We start from the raw sequence: 22,414 nt of genomic DNA on the forward strand, positions 1-22,414 counted from the left end.
GGGTAACCACAGACCAGGGCCTCATCTAGCAGTCCTCTCTACTTTTGTGCCCAGGTTGCAGGGGCCAGAGGGATGTTGGAGAACAAACAGGTTGAGGACCCAAGCCCCAGAGCAGTTGGCTCAGTGGGTGGAGGCCTCCGGGAAGAAGGCTAAGGCCTGCCTCAGGCCAGGCTAGGTTGGGAGGGCTCTTGGGCCCCTCTCCGTCACACACACCTGTGGGCGTGCATGAGGGCACTGAAGCCGAGCCCATCACTCCAGCTGTGGGAGAAGTCAGTGATGTTGACATTGGCGTAGCAGGCTGTCTTCCGCTGGCACCAGAGCAGCAGAGCTTCCTTGGCAGACAGCAGGGCTGCGCTGGCCCCAAACTCCTCCTGGAGGGACAGGGCAGAGGGTCACCATGCAGGGACAGGTGGGGGAGGCGGCAGAGCCTGCAGGCTGTGGGAGAGGCAAGCTGGGGGTAGCTGGCTGTGATCCTGTTCCCTGCCACTCTCCGCCCTCATGAGGGCTGAATGTCATGCCAAAGAAGTGGGGTGCCTGAGAGCTGTCACTGCTGAGCACCTGGCTTTGAGTTGTAACTAGTGACAACAACAGTAGCAGCTCCCTTTCTCCATCCCTTCTGATAGGCCGGGCATTGTGCTAACCTACCCTGGGCCACACAGACTTGAGGCTGGGCTACAGCAGACCCACTCCTGGTCACTCTGGGCTTTCTGATTGCCAGGCATCAGGCCCATACACATGGCTCTCCACCCCTCACAGCTCTGGGAAGTAGGCACTGTCAGCATTTACATCCTAAGGATGACACAACGAGGTGCAGTGAAAGAGATTTGGAAGCTGCCCAGGGTCCCCCAGCTAATTGGGAAGGGTGTCACTTGATCCAGGAATGTCTGACAAGGAGCCCACCTCTGATGTGAATCCACCTGTCTACCACTTCAATGCCTCAGGCAGCTGCCTGAGGGCACAGCCCACGCTGCTTTTTCAGGCTGGGAAATCACCATCTATATCTTGTTTCAATCTCCTCCCACCCCTGCATGTCACTTTTATTGATAATTTCCTTTATTCTGCCACTCACTAGTGAATGACTTGTCCCAATCAGGTTTGAAGCCCGTGAACCTAGTTCTCACTTGAGCATAATACCATCTCTCTGACATTCTAAGTTCTTTGCCTGTGGTTGAAGAGTGAGTGTTAATTGTGTGCCAAGGATCTGCTGTGGGGATCATAATCGTCAGGTGGAATTGCTCTGCCCCAGGGGCTAGAGGTAAATCCAGGGCTGAGCTGGGTAACTGGGGGGTGGGGTTGAGGCTGAGACATACCCTGTCCAGGGAGATGTGGGAAATCTGGAAACGCAGGATGGTGACCCAGACGAGTCCCAGGATGAGTGTCTGGTCTCCATCCACGATGTTCTCTGGCCCGATGAGGGGGATTGGCACCTGTGGGCACAGTTGTCTGGGCTCAGTGTGAAGCCTATATAGCAGGGAAGACTCAGAGTAACCGCAAGTCCAGGGAGCCAGCCACCCAAAGGGAGGGTCCTGGACTAAGGGTCCTTAGGGATGAGGGAGAAGCAGGCAGGGCTCAAGGCCAGGCAATCAAAGGCTTTCTAAATGGTTGGGGCTGTGACCCCAAGTCTACCTGAGTGAAACCCCAGCCTGGTGAACTAGGCTGGACCACTGGAGCCAGAGGACACCACATATGGGGCCATAGGTAAATCCAGGCCAGGATCAGTGGTTCAACTATGGGGGTTGGAAATGAGGGGTCATAACAGTCAATGTATGTGCTCAATAGAGAAAAGCTGTCTGTCTCCACGTCCCATGGGCCTCTCGGAGTCTCTAGGAAGGGCTTGGGCCCCTGGCTCACATGTGAATCTTAGTCTTCCTCATCAGTGTTCCAGCTCCTGTTAGAAATTCAGGTCCCCATGCTCCACGCAACCGCACTCTCTTGGGGCGGGACCCAGGAATTTGCATTTGGACAAACACCTTGGGTAGTTGTTACGTGCGTTAAAGTTGGGAACCTGCTGCCCTAGATCTTGCCACTTGGACAGGGAGGAGGAGTGAATCGAGGGGAGGAAAGAACAGAATACACATCAAAGCCGCACATGCCCCTGGCCTCTTCGCCCTCTGGCCCCGTCCTCCTCTCTTGAATGACGCAGCTAACGCCCTAACGCCCACGGGATTCTTGCCTTTCTTCAAGACTCTAAGCATAGACCTTAGGGCCTTTGTACTGGCTGTCCCTGCTGTCTGAAAACATTATTCCCCCAGATAGCCACATGGCAACTTCCCTCTCTTCCTTACTCAAATGCCGCTTTTTTCCAAGAGGCCTACCCTGTCCAACTTATTTAAAATCGAAAACTGAGGACTAATCCTCCTGCCCAATCACACACACTTAATCACCTCACCCTGCTTGGGTAGGGATCTTGGTTCTGTTCCTGGATGTCTCCCAAGCACCTAGTCAAGTATCTGGCATATAGCAGGTCATTGATAAATATACACTGAATGAAGAACAGGAGATTTCCCCTGAGACCTGGTGGGAAGCTGCCTTCAGGCAACTACCAACCCGGTGGGAGGGGCTGCACCCTGGTACACCCTGTGGGTACGCTTTGTTGTATCTGCCTGGTCTCTAAAGGATCCGCCCCATGCTCTGCCCTTTTCTTCGGGCCCACCTGAGCCCATCTGCATTCACCTCAGCTTGGAGTTGGAGCATCTGGTTGGTAGGGTATTGGTCTGCTCACAGTAGCTCATGAGGGCTGATCTTCCCAACTTTGGGTTTCGTGAAGTCATGCTGGTAGCTTGAAGTGAGCCATGGTGGGGGTATCAGCACCATGGAAATCAGCAAATGTTACAAACCAGAACTTTTATTTTCCCCTCCGGGAGCTGGTTGTTAAACATTTACCAACACATCACTGATGTGGGTGTAACTAAACTGTCTCTCCTGAAACTATAGGTCCCTGTGGTCAGGTCTGAGCTTCACTGACTGCAGTTCCCAGGCCCCTGGCATGGAGCGCCCGGCACATGGTACATTCTCCAGAAATGAGTGCATCCCACATTCTGCTACTTATTAACCATGTATTGGGGCAACTACCTTGTTTTTGCTTGACCACAGCTGCCTCGATGTGCAGTAAAGACAAAGTTACACCTTCACAGTCTACGTATCAGTGGGCATGCTGTGTATCTAAGATTGAGGGGAGCTGCAGGGTCTCTGACAAGAGCTTGCACCCTTCCCAAGTTTCCCAAGGGGAAGTACCTGGCTCATAGGCCATTGCCCCTGGGGCCAAGTAGGGCCTGGTATTCTGTGGCTGGGAGCTTTCTGCTCTAATGTGTGCTCATGGACTGCAGTGCTCCGGTCCCTTGCTTTGGTTTCTTACCTCTCTGGCCTCCTTCCAGCATGCCAGACTCCCAGGAGGCTGACTGTGACCTCCAACCAAGGACATAAGTGACGGGCACACACACTCAGGCTCAGCCAGCCAGTTCTGTTCAGTGACTTCACAGCCTCCCAGACAGCCACCTGCTGACTGGTGGCATTAGCACCTGAGGCTAGAAGCCCTTGGGCTTCCTAATTCCTGCTTCTCAGTATAAATGACCCCTGCAAAGCCCCCTGACACTGGCAGGAGGGTCCTGCTGTGTTCCTGGAGCTCTTGGTCCCTTTTAGTGACTCTTTCTTTGGCCTGCCCCTTTCTTTCTGAGTTTCTCCTGTTTACTGAGGCCCCTCCCTGCTATCCAGTCCAGCTTCTCCAATGCAGACCCCAAACCTCTCCCCTCCAATGCCTGGCTTAGTGTCCAGGGCTCTTCCCCTGTGTCCTACCCTCAGCCTGCCTCCCATGCATGGCTCCATATCCGGGCTCTGCCGGCCAGCTTGGTAAACAGTTTCCTCACTTATGAAAAGAGAAGGCTAAGAGTACACTGAATCTTTCAGCTTAGAATCCTGTGATTCTCTCCTTACAATCGGCGGCATATTTCAGTCCTACCCACTGGGGATGATGGCTATTCCTGCTCTAGCTGGTTGGGTGCTCTCTAAGCTGGGAGTACTGGGCCAGGAAGGGCTTTGCTTCCTGTTCTTCTGTACCTCCGCTGCTCCTCCTGGAATCAGGATCTAGAGCCTCTGCTCTGCCTTGTGGCCAGCCCAGGAGAGATGATCTAGGAGTCCAGCCTGTCCCCACTGCCCACCCAGCACCACATCCAGAAGCCCTCTCCCTGGTGCCCACCTTGGCCCTGAGGAAGGCCAGAGCCTGGCTGCAGTTCTCCAGGAAGTGCACGCGCATGCGTCCCCGGCTGGGGGGTGGCAGAACTTCCCCTGAGATGAGCTCCAGCAGCCGCAGTAGGTGGGTGCCATCTGCCAGCTCTGTGTACAGGTTCTGGATCTTGAGGCCCACCTGAGAGGGGGTGGGGGAAGGCACTGAGTCAGCCCAGTCTCACCTGTCTGCCTCATCCCAGGACCTGGGAGATGCAGAGCAGCTGCCTCAAGCTGCTGCCTCAAGGAAGGAGAATTGGCCTCAGCTGTGCCGTGAGGTCTCGAGACGCCTCAGCCAGATGACCTCCTAACCAGCTCCCCAAGGTCCACTGGCCAGGGAGCTGGGGGGACAGTAGAGGTGGGCTGTAGGGCACGCTCAGCTGTACTCACCTGGCCGTGCTGGAAGACGTTGTTGATCCAGTTGGTGAAAGTCTTCTCCTGCATTCGCATGTGCTGCACCTGCAACTTTCGAATGTGGCCCATCTCGTATGCAGAGTCCATGGCGGGACTGAGCTGGGAGAGCCCTGCCAGGGCTCTGCGGCTGGCTTCCTGCTTCTGGTGTCCTGTAGCCCCAACGAACTGCTGGGGATTGTGGGGATAACCAGCTATTACTGGAGCCCTTTGGGGCCAGTGGATATTTCCCTAAGCTGGAGATGTTGGGGGCATGGAGGATGGGGAAGGACTGTAGGTATGATGCCTCTGCTGGGGTAACCTGCCAGACTGTTTCCACATTTGGTGGGGATTTGTGGCTTCGAGCCTAGCCAGGTAAGGCTCTGGTGCTCCTGGCTGGTCCCTGCGCTTGAATGGCCCAGGGCCTGTTTTGCCCCACCCCGCTTTCCAGATTCTTTTCAGAGCTCTGCTGCTGAAGGTCTCCCGTGGACCACAGTGATTGGCTGCTGCACCTTGGGATAAATAGGGTGGGTGGGAGGAAAACAGGAAACTGCTCACCTTGGCGTTGTCTGGGCCCCAGGGAGGAGACCTGGCTGGCTGGCTGGAGATGGAAGATAGCAGGGGCTATGTGGGGAGGGAGACAGGCACCAGGAGAGGTCAAGCTGGAGCTGGAGCCACGTCATGGCCCTCCTCTTGAGCCAGCAGGGGGGGACAGCACACAGCAGGCATTATCCTCCCACCTGCCATAGGGCGTGGCCTACTGGGAGGGGGCGGCTCAGGAATGCTCCAGACCATTGGTCCCAAATCTCCTCCTTTACTGTCCCCCCACTGAAAATGCCCCCAGGGGTCAGGTAGGGGTCTTGGCTCCCAAGACACAGAGGCCCATGGGGTGGCCTTGAGTTGGCTGGGGTGGGACCCCCTGAGGGCACTGCAGTCTGGGTAAAGGCACTAGAGAACAGAGCTCTGGTCAGAAGCTTCTACACCCACGTCCCAGTTGGCAACTGCCCTTCCGCACCCCATAGGGCTTCTTTGGGAGCACCCACAGGGGCAGAGGTGGGAGGGAGCGTGCTGGGTGAGAGCACCTCCTCTCCCTTCCTAGGGAATCGTCAGATGTTGGGCTGCACTTTCCAGCCCCGACAGAACCACCCTCAACCTAGCCCAGGGCTGACCCCGTGACGCTCCCTCACGCCCCGGGGCTACTCTCTGAACGGGGGCTCCCCCTGGAAGGGGTAACCTGGACCCACAAAGGCTGTGGAAATGACATTGGCTTCTCTAAAGCCAGAGACACAGTGTTCACTGCTTGGGGTCCATGGTGGGGCCCCAGCACCTGTGTGCCCACGGAGCTCGCCAGGCAGGGCTCGGAGGCAGGGGCTTCGGTGGGAGCCTGCGGCTCTCCTCCCTGAGCAGACTCAGACTGCACACCGGAGGGAGAGTGAGTTCTAATTGAGGTGGTTCACAGAACAGTCTGGCTAAACTCCGGGTGACAGTCCCTGAGCTTTGGTGTGTGTCTGTGGGTTCATACCCCCAACAGCCCTGGAGACTCCAGAAGGATACATAGCGCTACTCAGGGAGGCGTCCCTGACCACTAAGGTGGCAAAGAGAGCAGCGACCACAGCCTGCCTCTGAGAGCTGCGGAGGACTAATCACACCTGAACCCCGGGGTCATGGCTCTTGGGGCGAGCAGCTACCCTGTGTCTGAGGGGCTTCCTACCCTGTTTTCCTCTTCCTTAGAGGTCCCCGCCTCCCACCCTGCCACTGGCTGCCTTCCCAGTGCTTGGGATGAGCCCCAGCTGCTTCCTCCTTCACAGCCCAGATCCAGTCAGTCACCAAGGGCTGTTGCTGCTGCGTGCCCCCACTGCTCCATGGTTCACCCCCCCACGCCGTGTCTTCCCACTGCCCCTGCAGGTGCTCATCACCAGTCCCCAGCCTGTCATCCTGCCCGCCTGTCAGCTTATGCACACACAGCCCCCTGATTTACCTTTCAGAGCACAACTCTGCTCATGAAGACTCCCCGTTTCCTGGATGGAAACAGCTTCCCTGTCCACATCCGGGCTTCAGCTGTTTTCTCAGCTTCTAATGTCCCTTCTAGTCCCCATTGTCCCCATTCTCCTATTCCATCAGCCCAGGTTAAAGTTCTGCTTCTTCTAGGAAGCTCCCTACTCAGCTTGTTTCTCCTATTAAGGCCCTTGACCTAGGGCACCTGTGTGATGTGACCACCTGAGGACAGGATGGAGCTGCGTGACACTTTGCACACACAACTCATTTCTGAGGTTGACATTTCTGAGGTTGTTGTGTGCGGCTGGGGGACTGCCCTTCCTCCTTAGCAAAGCAGCTAAAGCCACTGCACATGCTGCGAGGACCGGCCCCTCTTGCAGTGACTGACTGCAGCCCCTGCTGAAATGACAATCCCTGTTGGTCAGTACATGGATTATTTACGTTGTACGTAACTGAAATCTCAAGTCAAACCGGTTGAAACAATAGAAAGGGAATGTATTGGCCCACATGATTGAAAGGTCTGGCAGGAGGAAGACTTTAGGTGAGGTTGGATCCAGCAGCTCAAGTGATGCTGCCACAGGCCTGGGTTCCCTCTGCATTTCGCAAAGCCTCCTCCATTGTTATGCTCCACAGGGTGGTTACTGCCAGCCTAAAATTACTCCCCTGCTCCCAGCAGCTCGGGGCACCTTCTCAATGCCATTTATATTGTTGTACCAATAGTCTTGCTTCTTTACATTGCATGATTCAGAGGAGAGAACATTTTCCCAAGAGTTGGAATGGAAGTCTGAGAGGCCTGGATCTCATAGGCTTGACTTGAACCACAAGTCCATTCCTGAGCCAATTTCTGTGACCAGGGGGATGACATACTTTAACTGGCTTAAACCAATCAGGATCCACCCTGGAAAAGGAGGTTGGGGGTCTATCTCACCCAAACTTTATGACTCAGACTGAGGATGGGGAAGTGGGGAGTGCTCTGCAAAGGAAATTCCTGGTCTGGAGCACTGAAAGGGTAGTGGGTGCCAGTGAGAAAAACCCAGATATCTGCTATGGGCGTGCCACACCAGTGAGGTGTGGCAAGAGGCAGGGGCAGTGCCAGCCAGCTAGGGCTCCACCCTAGCACCACTGCACCTTTAGGTGCCCGGGGAGAGGACACCATGGCAGGCCTGCTCAGTGGTGCCCTGTTCCAACCTCAGAAAGTTCCTTCTCCACAATACCCTCCCGTCCTGTTTTCCAGTCACTCCCAGTTGGGGCTCCAGCCTCCCTTGGTGCCTGCTCCCAGACCTGGCCTCTGCCTCCAGTGGATGGAGCTGCTTTTTTTCTAAAGAAGTCCCATTTTGGGTTCTCCCACCCAGAGAGGACACAGGAAGTCAGAAGTCACAGGGATGGTGTGCAGAAGTGGCACCACATCCCCTAACTCCTCTGCCTTATTTTAGAATGGATGACAGGGATACCCACATTATGCCCGAGAAAGCTGCATACAGTCTCCGGACAACCACAGCCAGTGGAGGAAAGGTAGTGATTTTTTTCTTAAGTTTATTGATCAGTAGACTGCGCTTTTAATTTTTTTTGACACTTCTAAACAAGATTACAAAAAAAACAGAAGCATTGTGTATTAACTGCATTGGCTAATTGACATGTAACCTGACACACTCTTAATTAAATTAGGACCATGTTTACCTGAATAAACTCAGTGGTTATCTGTCCTAAGAATGTTCTTCTGCCACATTCTATGGAGGAAATATAGTGCCACCGTTTAAATGCTCTCCTTATCTTCAAGGCATTTTTCCTGGGATATTGCTCTGGGTATAATGAAGGAGTATAGCGACGCAAAATGGAAAGGTCCAGGTGATGACTGTCAGGCATGACTCCGGTGGTTAAGTCCCACCCTGGGCAGTGGACTGCAGTGCAAGACATTCCCAGGGTGGTGGTGAGGTGGCTGCTTAGGAGACCCAGATAACCAGAAAGGACAGTGTTCAGGGGCAGTGGGGCCAGGGCTCTGCCGAGGCCTCTCCTGCATGCTAGTAAGAAGGCTGGGGGTTGCTCTCCCTCACATGATCTCTGACCCAACTGGACACCCAGACCCATGATACAGAATAAGAATTCAACTCCTCAAGAGCCACCGTCCTATGGAAGGAACTATAGCCCCAAGTCCAAAGATGCAATTGCTGCATAATGACAAGTGTTCCAAAGAAAACCCAGTCCAACCCTGGAGAAGCGAAAGCCAACTAGATGAATGGCTCTCCCCACGGAAGAGTGACCTTGTCCTGAGCCATCCAAGTGTGTGAGAAAACAATGGATGTGCCATGCTGGGCGGGAGCATGAAGCGGAAGCAGGTTGGACATGCTTGGTGGCCAGGAGCTGTGGAGTCTCAGCAGGTCTGATAAGTTCAGGAGGGCGTCATTAGCAGGCTTACAATTGGGAAGTCGACTTTGGGAGGAGGAGGCTAAAGTTTTCCTTTTTTCTCCCCTAAGCTCAACCCTGCAGTTTGTGTTATGTGGTATCATGTGCTGTGTAGAAACTAGATTCAAGGTTCATAGATTTTTCTTCTATGGAATCATTGAGAACATGAAGATAGTTTCTTAGTGCTAGTTTACCTACTTCCACCCTACCACCCATCTGTAAACACTCTGGGGAGGGGGTATTTTGAAAATTGGGGTGGTGTGGGAAGGGCAATAAGGTCGGTCAAGGTGAACAGACCCCACAGGGCTCTGCTGTTCTGCCACCCTGCTGCATGGGGCTGGGGATAACGGGTGTTTTGGACACAGAGTCCTCGGAAGATATGGGTCCTTACTTGGCTGCCATCCCTAATGTTTTCCAGTGTTTTTCTTTCCAATCAACTCCAATGACTTCATGTTGTAAGAGAAGATATTAAGGAAAATGGACATGTGATTCCTTCCTTCCTTCCTGTCAGTACAGAAAGAACTGAGCTACCAGATGTTCTCCCACCTGAGGGTGTGGCGGAAGGTAGGGCTCACAATGCTACGTTTCCTTCCATATAGAAACCAGAAATCTCTGTCTGCTGGCCCTCTAAAACAGTTCTATGTCTCTACATAGGAAAACGTGGCCATATCTACATATGTATCCATGTCAAAAGTACATAGTACTCATGTAGCATATATATGTATATATTTATCTTTATATATGACAGTTCAGCAGAGTTAAAGAAGAAAGATGACTCTGAGTGGAAAATCAGCTAACTTTGGCATCACTGAACCTATGGACACGTGAACTCTCTTCTCAGTTGTGTCCTTTGGGAGACCCACCATGCTTGCACTCTGGGGCAGTCCTCATGTGTTCACAAAACTATCTGCTCATATCACAGTCCTGGAATTATAAATGTTGCTTTTCTCTGTGTCTAATTAATTTAAAAGTGCTCATTAAGATTAAAAACCACATCATGCATTTATTTCTCTTCAAATGAAATTATTTAGAAAGCTAGGGAGTGTGAGGGCTAGCATCTGGATACATGCTTCTCTAAAGTAAACTATTTCTCTTCTCAGTTCTGACCCTGATGTCACAGGTGACATTAGGAAAAACACACACACACACCAAACCCCAGAAAAAAAGTGGTTTTTGGAAGGCTCAGGTAGGACTGTTCTGATTTCATTCATTTCTGGTGCCAGCGGGGCCCCAGGCCATACAGCCATCTCTATTTCCTATCTTTCTCTTTTACTGCATAACTAATGGTGAAAAGGCACCTGTATGTCCAAGCTAGAACCCACATAGCAGGGAGGGAGGCAGTGAGCATTAACCACCCTCATCTGACACAGGCATCTGAGTAAGCGATCTAGAGGGGTTGACATGGGGGAGGGACTTGGCAGAGAGAGAGAGAGAGACCTCAGGGAGCTCACGTATAGGGATGTGCCCAATCCCGCCTGGTGATGGGCATTCATGATACGAACCACACAATCTTTTGAAGAAAAGGTTTTATAGGAAAGGTTCCATCTGTTTCTGTATAAAGGCTTTTATCCTGGGGGGAAAAAAAGGGAGGGAGGACTATTTTATAATAAAAATGCCTATTTTTTATAAAAATAGTGTCTAAGCTAGTAGACTGTTCTTTTCTCCCTGACAGCTTGGGGCAGGCTGGCTTCTCTGTCCCCTTTGTTCCACAGGCCCAGGATTCTGCATGTACCAACGCCTGTTTTGGCTGAATTTAAATCCTGCCATTGACCAAGGAAGGGGCCTTGGAGACATGTAACCACACTGACGACAGGGGAAAACCGCCTCTTTTCCTTACTGTAGTTTAAGTACGATAAATAGACTTTGCTACAAATTATTGGATAGACCAGTAAGAACAGCTAATCTTCCGACTTCAACATGACTTGAACACTAGAAATCTCACCAGGATGAATCAAGGTTGAGGGTTCCAAATTCCTAACCAAATACAACTTTGATGGGAAGGTCCAGGGGTGGGGGGCCCTGGGAGGACTAGTCAGTAGGGTGCTGGGGCAGACACTCTCTTTGGCCTGGCTGCCTGTTCTGCTCTGCTAGGGCCTGCAGAAGGCACGGGGCACACACAGACACTGTATACATCCTCCTTTCAAACCTCGGGCAGCAATTGCCTTCTCTTTGGTAGACAGTTTGGAGAGAGCAGAAATGCTCTCTGCTCTGTTTTTTTCCACTCTAAATGTAGCAGGAAACAAAATAAATAAGATCATCTTTGCTCCCTCGTGGTGCCCTCTGAGGGACAGGTTCACAGATGCGTGGTCCGGGGAAGCCCAGCGGACTTCTGCTCCAGTGGCTCGCCCAGCTCATGCCCCATGTTCCGGGGACTCCACCAAGCCCACCTCTACAGAGATGTCTCTCCACGCTTCTGAGGACTCTTTGGTCAATTTCTCTTTCTTCTCCACCCTACAATCTCTTTATCCACTCCCTCCCCCCCAATATTTTAATAGAAACTCAGGGAATTTTAGAGGTGAAAGGACCACATCTAGTGTCCAGTGTCTGCCCTCCCCACCCTACAGATGGGGAAACTGAGGCACAGAGAGGGTGTGCCTTGCCCAGGGTCACTCCGTGAGTCAGTGGCAGCAAGGGCCTCAGGCCCAGGTCCCCCGAATCCCACCCCACACCCGCCCTGTGGGCGGCCTGTCCCTCAGTCGGCCTTCTGCAGGGACTTCCTGTGCGAGGGGGGAACGAGGTGCGGGGGAAGGCTGTTGGGCAGCTCATAGCCGTCCAGCTTGATCTTGATGAGGTGCTTGGCCAGCGCGAACTCCTCCTCGTCCAGCATGCCGTCGCAGTCACAGTCGGCCAGCTTCCAGATCTTGCCCAGGACGCTGTTGGGCAGCTTGGAGGTGACCATCTCCTTCTTGGCGTTGACGCCTGATATCTTGCCATTGATCGGCGACAGGGTGTAGAAGAGCTCATCATAGATAGGCTTGTCTTTGGCCACAACCCACTCCTCCTCGTCGGCGCCCTCCTTGGCGCCCTCCCCGTAGCCCTGGTTGAAGGGGCCCTCGGCGGTGCCGTCGAAGGCGCCGCCCTGCACCAGCTGTGTGGGCGTGCTCAGCTCCTCCTGGCTGATGAGGCTCATCAGGGACGCGATCTTGCTGGTCAGCATGTTGTCCACAGCCTCAATCAGCTTGGGCTTCAGTGAGTGAAATTTGGTGAAGTCGTAGTTCTCAAGCTGTTCCTGCAAAAGGAGGAACCACATGGTTGGTTACACGCCCTCTCTTCAGGAAGCAAACAGGGAGAGAAACAGCTGAGGGAGACGAATTCTCCTTTAAAGCAGACACTGCATACCCTGGGCTGTTCCAGGGCTCTCTCTTTGGTGGGATTCCCACATGTGAACTCGCCAGAGACAAAAAATAAGATGCATGGGCTGCAACATTGTGCTATGGTAGCTAATCTCTGCTGGCGGCCGTATGAGTGACAGCAATCCTCCAGCGCTTTGAGATGACCTGCCTTTACCCTGACTTTTTCCTCTCTCTCTTTTTTAGTGCTCTAGAGATTTTGTATTTTAGCTTTTAAGGTGATTTTACGACATACCTCAGTTGACTGTCACAATGCTGAGAATAAGGAAGGCTAAGTATAATAGCTGTGTTTTATACAGAGCACATGGGGTGTCCTGGGGGAGTCCAGAATAAAGCCCATGCCTCCTGCCTCTTGACTAGTGCTCCTTGTGCTGCAATGTGAAGCTGTGACAGGGACTTATTTAGGTAAAACAATGATTTACGGACGTTGTTTTTGGATCCGTTTTTAAAAATGAGAGTACAAATAAGTAAAAGTTGAAACTGGCAAGAGGAAGTAGAGTAGGAATGAGGAGGGTGAGTATTAACCCAGCCAATAGGGCTGCGTATATTAGTCAAGTCAAGGAAAGTCTTGGCTCCACCTCCTGGGAGAACCGGCCAGGCAGCAGATACAGCAGCGGAGGACAGGCTTCAGAGAGACAAGGCAATTGTCTGGCCAGGATGGGAGCCAACCATAGATGCCACAGAGGATCTGTAAAAATAGTCCTTCCTATCTTGGTTCTCCTTGGTTACTCATCTATCCATTATCCATCCATCCATCCATCCATCCACCCATCCATCCATGCTTCCATCCATCCATCCAATATTTATTGGCCATTTGTTATGTGCCAGGCCCTGTTCTGGGGCCTTGGGAATATAAATATGAAAAGCCACAGTCTGGACGCTCAGAAAGCTTATGTTGTAATAGAGGAAGGACACTCTAGTTTTTTTAGCTCCTGCCTACTTTCAAAAAGGGCTTGACTTAGCTTATTGTGAAAATGTTAACACAAAATAGAAGTCATTAGACATGGAAAAGCCAAGTAATAAAAGGGAGGGGGCCGGCCGAGTGGCTGAATTGGTTAAGAGCTCACACAAGAGTGCGAGCTCTGAGCAACAGGGCTGCCGGTTTGATTCCCGGCCAGAGCTGAGCTGCTAACAGGTGGCAGGATGGCTCAGCTAAAAATAAATAAATAAGTAAGTAAGTAAGTAAGTAAGTAAGTAAATAAATAAATAAATAGAAGTGAGAAAAGGAAATTATCTATCACATCAGACAACTAAGGTGAGAAAAACTACTGCTTCTCAGCTGCCCCAGCTGAGTTTTGGGGGTGGGTGGAGATCATACCCCTCACTGTCTGCAGGGAGAAACCACCTATTCATCGCAAGAGACAAACTTTTTCTGGCCCTGAATTATTAGAGTCACCAGGGGCTTTTTACGGGGGACCTCAAAGATCTAGTGGAAAATGTCTTTAACAGCAGTTTTGCCAAATAAATGCAGAGAATTCCAGGTAAGGCAGTTTTTATATGGATTTGTGAAGTATTTCTTTTGGGACAATTCTAGAGGGCCAGGTGTGCAATTTTTGGGAGATGAGGCAGAGAGACTCTCGAGGAAAAGAGGTGTCACATACCCCTCAGGCGTGACTGTTTTGGGCAGAAATAATGTGACAGGCACTTAGAAAAGAAATAAAACTTGGTACTATCACAAATACCATACTTTTATTGTAAAAATTTTGGGAAAATACTGGTAAACAAAAATAAAAGATTTAAAGTGCTTATAACTCCATCACCCAGTAATAATCTGCTAATATTTTGGGGTGTACATTTCTAGCCATTTTGATACAAACACACACACACACACACATACACACACACACACACACACACACTTTAACTAAAATAAGACCACCCTTCTCATTCCTATTCTACTTCCTCTTACCAGTTTTAACTTTTACTTATTTGTACTCTCATTTTTAAAAACGGATCCAAAAACAACGTCCTTAAATCACTTTAAAGAAGTAATGCATTATATCTTTCCACGATATTAATTTTTGTACCTTATTTTGTTTTTGTTTTTACTGACTGTCCCACTATTTTTTGCAAAGACTGTATTCACTACAATCTCTGTTCCTTGGTTTGTGTTCGGCTCGTGTTTAGACAGAGATTTCCTTGAATGTCAGGAGCTAAAACAAAAACCAGGAAAACAAAACTCTAAGACCAAAAAAAACAAACAAAAAACCCCTCATGTACCCATCTTTGCAGAATTGCTGTTTTAGGGCAGTCTTTCCATACTTAGCCAGGCTTGTGCTGAACCTAAAAATCATATTCATATACAACTTCATTCCTAATTGCTCCCTACTACTGAATGTATAGATGGGTCATTCGTCATTTACTCTGTCCTATGTAGTTGGATATTTAGGTTGTTTCCAATGGAGAATAAAAATTGTGGTCTGTAGGGTGTACCGGCAGGGCAGACATCCTATGTTATTATTTAGAAGTAGAGCCCTGAGCTTTAGTGGTGGAGGGGACAGAGGTGAAAGCTAAGCAGCCTGACATATCTCTACAGCGGCACCTCCAACACTATTCTCAGTAGAAAACTCAGGGTCAAACCTCACTGGGCTGAGATGACACCCAGTGTTCAGTCTGCACTCAGCTTAGAGCAGCAGGGCCTGGTTTCTAAAACCCACTCTGGTTGGCGTGTCTTCCATCCTCATTGATAGACCAGGGTCACCTGCATCTCACCTGAACATCAGCACCAAATAATGCTGCTAACACTTTGGGCTCCTGCTGCCAGCATCTCAGTCAGCCCAGGGGCCTGAGACGAGAAATGCCAGGAGGAGGAGAGCAGACAGCCTACACAAAAATCTGAGTGCTGCTGGGTAAACAAGTCTGGATTCCCCTGGGTGCACGAACACCTACCCCGTTTCCTCATGAATGAGCCTGCACACTGAGCACACACAGAGCTCCTGTGTCTGGCCAAGCAGACAAATGAAGGGTGGTGCCCGCCCAAACTTTCCACCCTCTGAATCCAGGAGATGTGGATTCAGACTGTAAACCTCTGGAAAGCTGGCAAGGGGAAATGGCCACAGATTTGCAGGGGTGGACACGAAGCAGCAGCAGCAGCAGCAGCAGCAGCAGCCGTTCTTGCCTCCAAGGGTACATAGGAAATAAACCCTATGCTCCCATCCCTGAGGTACCCCATGCCCCTAGGCCTGACCATGAATTATGGGGTACAAATTAAATCACTACCATCCCTGCCTTCCACTTGGGTAGCTCTAAAACAGAAATCTTTTGAATGGGATGAATATACCCCGGGGAATTTAAAGATTCACCCATCAATGGCTATATCCATCAAAGCCACCAAGCCTGGGATCCTGGAAATGCTCCCTCCCCTGACACAAAGGTCAGTTCCCAGCCCAGTCTCTGCAGGGCTATCTATCCCTTGCCCATTCACTTCCAGCATTCACCAGTAGTTTTAGAATCCTCAGAAGGGTCGGAGCATATGGGGATGCCTCTGCTGCCCTCTGCTGTTGAAAGGCTGCCAACTCATCAGCTGTGGGGGCCAAATTCTCTTTGGAGAACTGAGTCAGCAATAAAGGTGGCTGGGCTAGCGTTCTCGTTTTCCAGTACCGTTTTACATCAGTGCGGTAAATCAGATTCCCTCCTGAAAGAGTGCAGGGCAGGCAGCTTCACCAGCAGGTCACGGGCCTCTCACCAGCACTGGGCAAAAACCTTCCAAATACATTCAGTTCATTGTTACAGCTAAGAGTCAGGCAGACCAGCTTGGTCCATGAGAGCATAGAGAACAGACTTAGAGATTGCATTGGCAAGCTCCCCGAACGACCCTCGGATATGCAAAGATCATAATAAGGTCATTGCCAAGCTTATGCCCCCACCTCTGTCCCAGACACAGTAGATGTGAGGTTGACCATCGGTGTTGGTGAGGATGTCAGATGCTCAATAGACTCAGGAATAACAGGCCCTGACCCCAAAGCTTTCTGGGTGACAAACTAGCCTCAGGAGTATTGTGATAACTCAGTATCAGGTGGCTGTAAGCATACCTTACAGGCCCTAGGCCTGCCTTGTTTCTGGGAGAGTCTCTGAAGGGACTGGGGTGGTGTGGTCAAGGCCCAGCTGTCTTCCCAAGGGGGAAGCCTCTTCCAGCTTCCAGGGGTTTGCTCTGGAAACTGCTGGTCTCTAAGCCCTGTGAAAGTCAGGGCTGGGCCAGCGCCTGAGGTCCTCACTATGCTAGAGCCCGCTACGTTATAAATGTGAACAGAAAAGAGGAGCTATGTAGCAAACCTGACAAGCTCAAGGGGCTACCTGGCAGGCTTGACAAGCTCAGTGGCCAAAAGGAACCACACAGGAGAGTCTGATCACAAAATCCTAACTGAGCAGGTCGCAGGTAGTCACATTCCAGGCCTATAGATTCCTTAATAAAAGGTTAATCTTTGCCTTAATCGAGCCTTGTCCATTGTTTTTGGTCATCTAGGGTAACATACCCTTGGGATGTCAGTAATTATGTTTTCCAGACCCCTCGGAGGAGGCATAACCATACCATCTCTGTTTACTGTAAATGTGAAACGTGAACTAGATCCTGTCCCGACCAATGTAAAAGAAGTCTGTCTCTCCATTTTACTTTTTATCCAATTGCAGAGACTTCCCCGCTTTGCTTTCTCCCACCTCCTTAATCTACCACCAATGGATTTCATCTGACCTTCCTTATGTTTTCTCCTTTGAGTCTAAATGTATAAAAAGAACTGCAAAACTGCCATTCTCCAGAGCATTTTCTCAGTCCTTTGAGATTTTGCTTCCGGGCTGGTCCTCAGTTTTTTGGTTCAAATAAACTTACAAAAATTTTTTTCTATAGGTTTGAACTTTCATCAACATAAACATACACTAACTTATCGATGAACTCATTCAATACATATTCATTAAGCCCCTGCCACATCCCGGGTGCTGGGGCTATGGCAGTGACAAGGACAGGGGTCATGGGCCTCATGGAGTTACAGCCTTATGAGGGAAGACGGTCCCAAAATAACAGATTCTTTACACTGTTTACACTGAACACATTGTTTACACTGAAGCACATCAGCACTTGTAACAAGGAGCACATGTCTCAACAATAGACTTTGCTGCTAAAAGCTTCCTTGCCAGCCATAGTCATAGTGGCAAAGACTGTAATCCACAGTGTACACCCCCATAGGGACAAGGATTTTTATTTTTGCCAATTTTTCATTTTTGTTCATTGATTTATTCTGGGTTCTAGAACAGTGTCTGACCATAGTAGGTTTAGTCAGTATTTCTTAAGTGAATGAATAAGTGAATACAGGTGAACAGGGCACCTGTCAGGTGAGACTCCTTACTCCCCGTCCTAGGGCACTCAAGTGTCCAATGAAGGTGCTAAGTTACCTGGTATGGGGCTTGACCCACAGGGTTCTCAGCAAAGCTTCCTATATGGTCCAGCCAAATGGGCTGTGCTTGCTTCTGAGACCTGAGGTGAAGGGGTACATGGCTTCCTCGTTTTCTTGCCCAGGACTGCCCCTCAGCCCCAGCTCTGAGAGGCCTGAGCATCCTCTAACCTGGCCAGGCCCAGGCTAACGTGGTCATCAGCAGGTCACAGATACAGTTTGCTCCCTGTGAAGGGAGTTCACTGGGGGGATGGGTGGGGAAGCCCTGGAAGGGAGCCCCCTGATGGGCTCAGTGGTGCCTCAGGTCTTGGGAGCAGCATCTTCTCGTGGGTGGGACACTGCAGTCGCCTCACTAGGCTAACAAGCCACAGAAGTCCAATTAGGTCATGGTGTGCAAAGCTTTCATTTCAGTCAAGAAACCAATTTCCCTTCTCAAATTTCTGAAGGATGCAAGGAAACAGTTGCCCTTCAGTTTGGTCATGGGGTGCAGGGCATAACCCAAGGGTGTGACAGTGGAACCTGCTCAGGAAGATGCTTCAAGAGGCCCCTCAAATTAGCCATCTTGTGACCAGAAAAAGAACCCAATTCATTCCCTGAGCACAGGAACACCTGTTTCATTTATGGAAGAAAACAGATGTTTCTGTATTTATTCTGAAGCTAGCTAGCTACGTCATATTTGACCAGATCATATATTGCCAGACGCACTCACCATGAGCCCTGCCATCACAACAGTAAGTATAATCCACCTCTCTTTTAGTGTGTACTTATATAAAGTTTATATTTTTTAAAAAACCCTGAGGATCGAAGCTTCCCCTCCTGCTACCTGTTGACCCTTGCCTCCACTCCACTGCTGGTTCTTCCCTTCTCCCTTTTACTCCTTCTATCCTCCCCAGAGGCAAGCAGACAGGCAGACAGCTTACAGGCCCAGCCTTCCAGCTGCATATTTTCAACTGCATTCTTATTTCAGTGCTCGGTCTCTGTGGCTCAGGGCAGGAGATGGCAATTGGAGGTCTCCAGGGAGCAGCCAGTATGCAGGCATGCTATGTTTGTTCTATGTAATATTCTTTGAGAGTTTGAGCCAAAATTTGAAAACCAGGGGACTTTACATACAAATCCAGGTTTCCAGCTTCTTGTGAACTATCCAGGCCCATATTCCCACAGGGCAGTGAGCACCGGGCAGGACTGGGCCTCCCCACTGAGGTGGGGCTCACTCTCCAATCTGCCCCCACTGTGGCCCTCCCACCACCAAGTTCTCATTACACTTGCATAATAGAATTCATCTCCTTCTGGTAGAGGAACCCACATCTCTACGAGAGAAAATAAGAGGTAGTCAGAGAGGGTGACACAATTTCTTAGTCTGGCCTGCCTCCTTGTTCACGTAATTGGCTGGTGGCTGCAGGCATCTGAGTTTGTGTTGCTTGTCTTTCGGAGAGGACTGTGGCCTCTGGTGCAGACAGGTCCTTGCACTGGATAAGAAGATGGTCAGTCTGGCTCTCTGAGGACCAGTGCAAGGACCTGTCTGCCTCGTTCGGAAAGATATGGTCAGCATGGATATGCTCATCTAAGACCACTGTGGGGTGCTGGACACACTGGTCAGGCCAGGGCAGCTGAATGCAGCATCCATCCACTCAGGTTCACGTGGGGCTGCCCGGACACAACTGAGGGAGACCCTGAAATCAGGCCAAAGGCTGCTCAGTGCCAACCTTCAAGGAAAATCTTCAGTGAGCATGTCTTGCTGTGTCCACAGAGCCCCAGGCCTCTGACTGGGACCCTGAGCCTGCAGCAGCAACGCTGCCTGAGCACATAGTCCCACAGCAGGGCAGTGCCAGGCAGTGATGTTCAAGGTCACTCCCAGAGCTAATTCCCTTAAGGTTCTGGGATTCCAAAAAACAGTGTCACCTCAGTGTCAAAACAACCTTGAACATAGCCTGAGAGCATTGCTCATATGATTTTTTCACGTGAGCTTAAGTGACTTCTTGAAATATATCCCCTCTTGTTTAAATGTTTTAGAAAGCAGGCAATTATCACTGATCGCCATTAGGAAGATGAATTCATTGCATTCTCCTCCATCCTAAACCATGAAACCCACATGTGTACCCAGCAACCAGCCGGACCAGGTGGCAGTGCCTCTCGATCCCCTGCTCATGACGTTGTAATGGGCGCCCAGTACCTGCATTGCCTTGACCTCCGGGAAGTCCCCTGCAGAAATCTGGTATTCTCGCTGCAGCTGAATGTAGATTTCTGGCAACCGGCTGATAAGCTCTCTCTTCTTGTTTTCCTTTCCAAATACACTCGGCATCTCCTTTTTCAGGTGGCTGATGATGTAGGCGTGTACCTGAAGGGGCATATGTCAGTGAGGACATGCCATTTAGAAGTGCACCAGAAGGATAAACAACATGGCATCTTTCATGCATCACAACACACAACAGGCACCCACACACAGCCGTGGTCCTCGGGACAGGAAGAGAACAAGGATCTGTTGGGAGAGGATGGGGGAAATTCCAAGCATGGTTCTGGGTGTGTAGGATGTCAGATACATGAGGGACCCCTAGGGGGAACTGTCTCAGGGTGGCTGGAATGGAGGACCAGAGCTTGGGAGAGAGCTGACCTGGCTGATAGGGTTGAGAGCTGCAGTGGGGGTGGTGGCCAGAGCCACGAGTGTGAATGGCGAGGTCACCCAGGGAAAGTGAGCAGAGAAAACCCCGTTAAGTGCCAGAAGAAGGAGGAGCCAGAAAGACCTTGGGAGGTGGAATGTGGCAGATAAGGGCTGTGGGAGGACAGATCCAGGGAAGAGGTGACATCAGAGTCGGGCCTTGAAGAACAGGTGGATGCGTGGCTGAAGGGAGGGATGTGGCAGCCTGGGAGAGGCACGATCACAGATGGAGGTGTAGAGGTAACACGTTGTGGGCTGTAACTTGGGGCAGTGCCGTGTATGAGGCTGCAGTGCAGGCTTAGAAGGTGGGCTGCATTTAGACTGCTCGGTGGGAGCTAGGAGCCAGTGGAGGATTTAGAATGACTGCTATCCTAATACTGTGCTAATGATGGGTCTGGGAGAACAGAGGCAGGAATAATGCCGTGCTTTCCAGGTGGGCTGATGATGCTTGCCTGGGGACGGTGCAGGCGAGGTCTGACTATAAAGAGAGTTTCCCATGGGATCCTGTCTTAAAAAGCATCCCTGAGGAAGGGTGGCTGACAAGGGGGAGTTCTCTGGCCATAGTTCAGTCATGCCTAGGGGGCCACTATCCTGTGTTTGCATAGAGAGTGAGCAGGTGGGGACCTAGGTGGGAAAGATCTCAGTTCTAGTGATTAACCAGAAGACCTAAAGAGAGTTTCACCAAAAGCACCAGGAAATGGAACTGGAGCCGACGTAAATGGCTGATCTGCATGGAAATGTGTGCCCAGCGAGCAGTGAGACGAGAACTCCCACAACCTTCCTGTGGACAGTGTGGACCCCAGGATCTCTACAGGTGGCACTAAAGTCATTTCTGCATTAGACCAGCTGCCTGGGACCAGGCTGGATGGCAGGAGCTCCATCTGGGAGAGGGACCAGCAGTACATGAGGGGGCAGCCTCAGGACTGTTACCCGAGGGGTGGTCAATCCTGCTTGGCCCGTGCCACCCCCTTCCTTACATTTCTACTTTTCCACTGATTTCCAACTTTCGGTAAGAAATGTTCATCACAAAAGTTCTCTTTGTGTATCTAGAATTCTACAGACTAATTTAGAAGTCAGGAAAATAACTAAAATAAGAAAGGATGGAAAACAGAGCAGTGATTACAAAAAAGAAAATGACTCTGTAGCTACGGAAAATCCTATTAAACAAAACAGACTTATACTGTAATCTTGTGGAAGAATGGAAATTAAATAAAGGGGGTAAGCAGATACATCCCATAGTTCAGCCGAGGGCCTCTGTGGATGGATACACACTGGGCACAGCCAAAAACATTTTGCGATGATTTGAGCACTAAAATAAGTGCATAATGCAAATGCTGGCATGTTCGGAGCAGACAATGCTAACTTTTCCATCCCTATAAAGGTCATTTTTACATAAGCACACATTGTGCTGCCGAGCTATTGCTACAAGCATAGATTGGGAGAGGTTATTCTAAACCTTTCTGTCACTAGTAAACCTGTTTGTTTACTTATTTTTTCAAATTAAAATAACTTATAATATTTATACGATTCTTTGAGATAACTAGAGAAACCCAAAGTTTGGGAATCCTTTATTTAGAGTGATGGGCTTTACCTATATTCCTGAGGATATGATGAATAAGCGGTAAGATTAGTAACTTCTTTGCCTTGGATAGTGATGCCTGACTTGGTTTGGATGGGGTTGGGGGAGGGCCCTGCGCAGTCCTGAAGGACTTGGAGGGCCTGCCATGTTCAGTTGAGGAGAACTAGCTGCTTAGTAGCCCTCGTGTCATTTCCTTGGCCTCGACGCTCCTGGAACCTCTGTACTGGGCCTGTGCATACCACTGCCTTCCATGCCCAGAACTGTCCCACTCTGGAGCCAGCTCCAACGGAAGCAGGAAGTGCCAAAGTTGCTCAGTCTCCCATCCACAGGGCTCCTTACCGACCCTCAAACCTCCCACCCCAAGCTCAGGCCTGGGGCAGCTGCTAAGACCCCTTTACCACCTACTAGTGTGGTACCTCAGAGCTTCTAGGCCCCTGCTCAGAGAAGC

The 22,414-nt window shown here is 50.5% G+C and overlaps 2 protein-coding genes and 1 long non-coding RNA gene across 3 annotated transcripts in view; 1 reads left to right on the forward strand and 2 right to left on the reverse strand.

Moving 5' to 3' along the window:
- Positions 1-4,923, reverse strand: part of SPTBN5 (spectrin beta, non-erythrocytic 5) — a 61,048-nt gene extending 56,125 nt beyond the window's left edge. The window contains exons 1-4 of the mRNA XM_019644863.1: positions 4,609-4,923; positions 4,193-4,360; positions 1,311-1,427; positions 214-371 (exon numbers count right to left, since the gene is read on the reverse strand). Of these exons, the coding sequence (XP_019500408.1) occupies positions 214-371; positions 1,311-1,427; positions 4,193-4,360; positions 4,609-4,719 (554 nt within the window). The 5' untranslated portion in view covers positions 4,720-4,923. The remainder of the gene's footprint in view (positions 1-213; positions 372-1,310; positions 1,428-4,192; positions 4,361-4,608) is intronic.
- A 4,103-nt stretch (positions 4,924-9,026) lies between these two features.
- Positions 9,027-20,141, reverse strand: LOC109384060 (EH domain-containing protein 4). Its single transcript, XM_019645020.1, has 2 exons — positions 19,905-20,141; positions 9,027-12,232 (listed from the first exon to the last, which is right to left on the reverse strand). Exons 1-2 carry the CDS (start codon positions 20,079-20,081, stop codon positions 11,696-11,698), a joined length of 714 nt encoding a protein of 237 aa, XP_019500565.1. The 5' UTR covers positions 20,082-20,141; the 3' UTR covers positions 9,027-11,695.
- Positions 20,142-20,240: 99 nt separating this feature from the next.
- Positions 20,241-21,573, forward strand: LOC109384062 (uncharacterized). The gene is made up of 2 exons (XR_002124339.1): positions 20,241-20,627; positions 21,082-21,573. It is a non-coding gene; the product is annotated as an uncharacterized LOC109384062 (long non-coding RNA).
- Positions 21,574-22,414: the final 841 nt, after the last annotated feature.

The sequence above is a fragment of the Hipposideros armiger genome, unplaced genomic scaffold (assembly GCF_001890085.2).
Source record: "Hipposideros armiger isolate ML-2016 unplaced genomic scaffold, ASM189008v1 scaffold_92, whole genome shotgun sequence".
NCBI lineage: Eukaryota > Metazoa > Chordata > Mammalia > Chiroptera > Hipposideridae > Hipposideros > Hipposideros armiger.

Bases quoted from the DNA above. Each gene is read 5' to 3' on its own strand.
- LOC109384060 (XM_019645020.1), bottom strand. From the start codon at position 20,081: ATGCCCCTTCAGGTACACGCCTACATCATCAGCCACCTGAAAAAGGAG. The intron at 12,233-19,904 runs GTACTGGGCGCC...CTCCTTTTGCAG, and splicing joins CGGAGGTCAAGGCAATGCAG to GAACAGCTTGAGAACTACGA.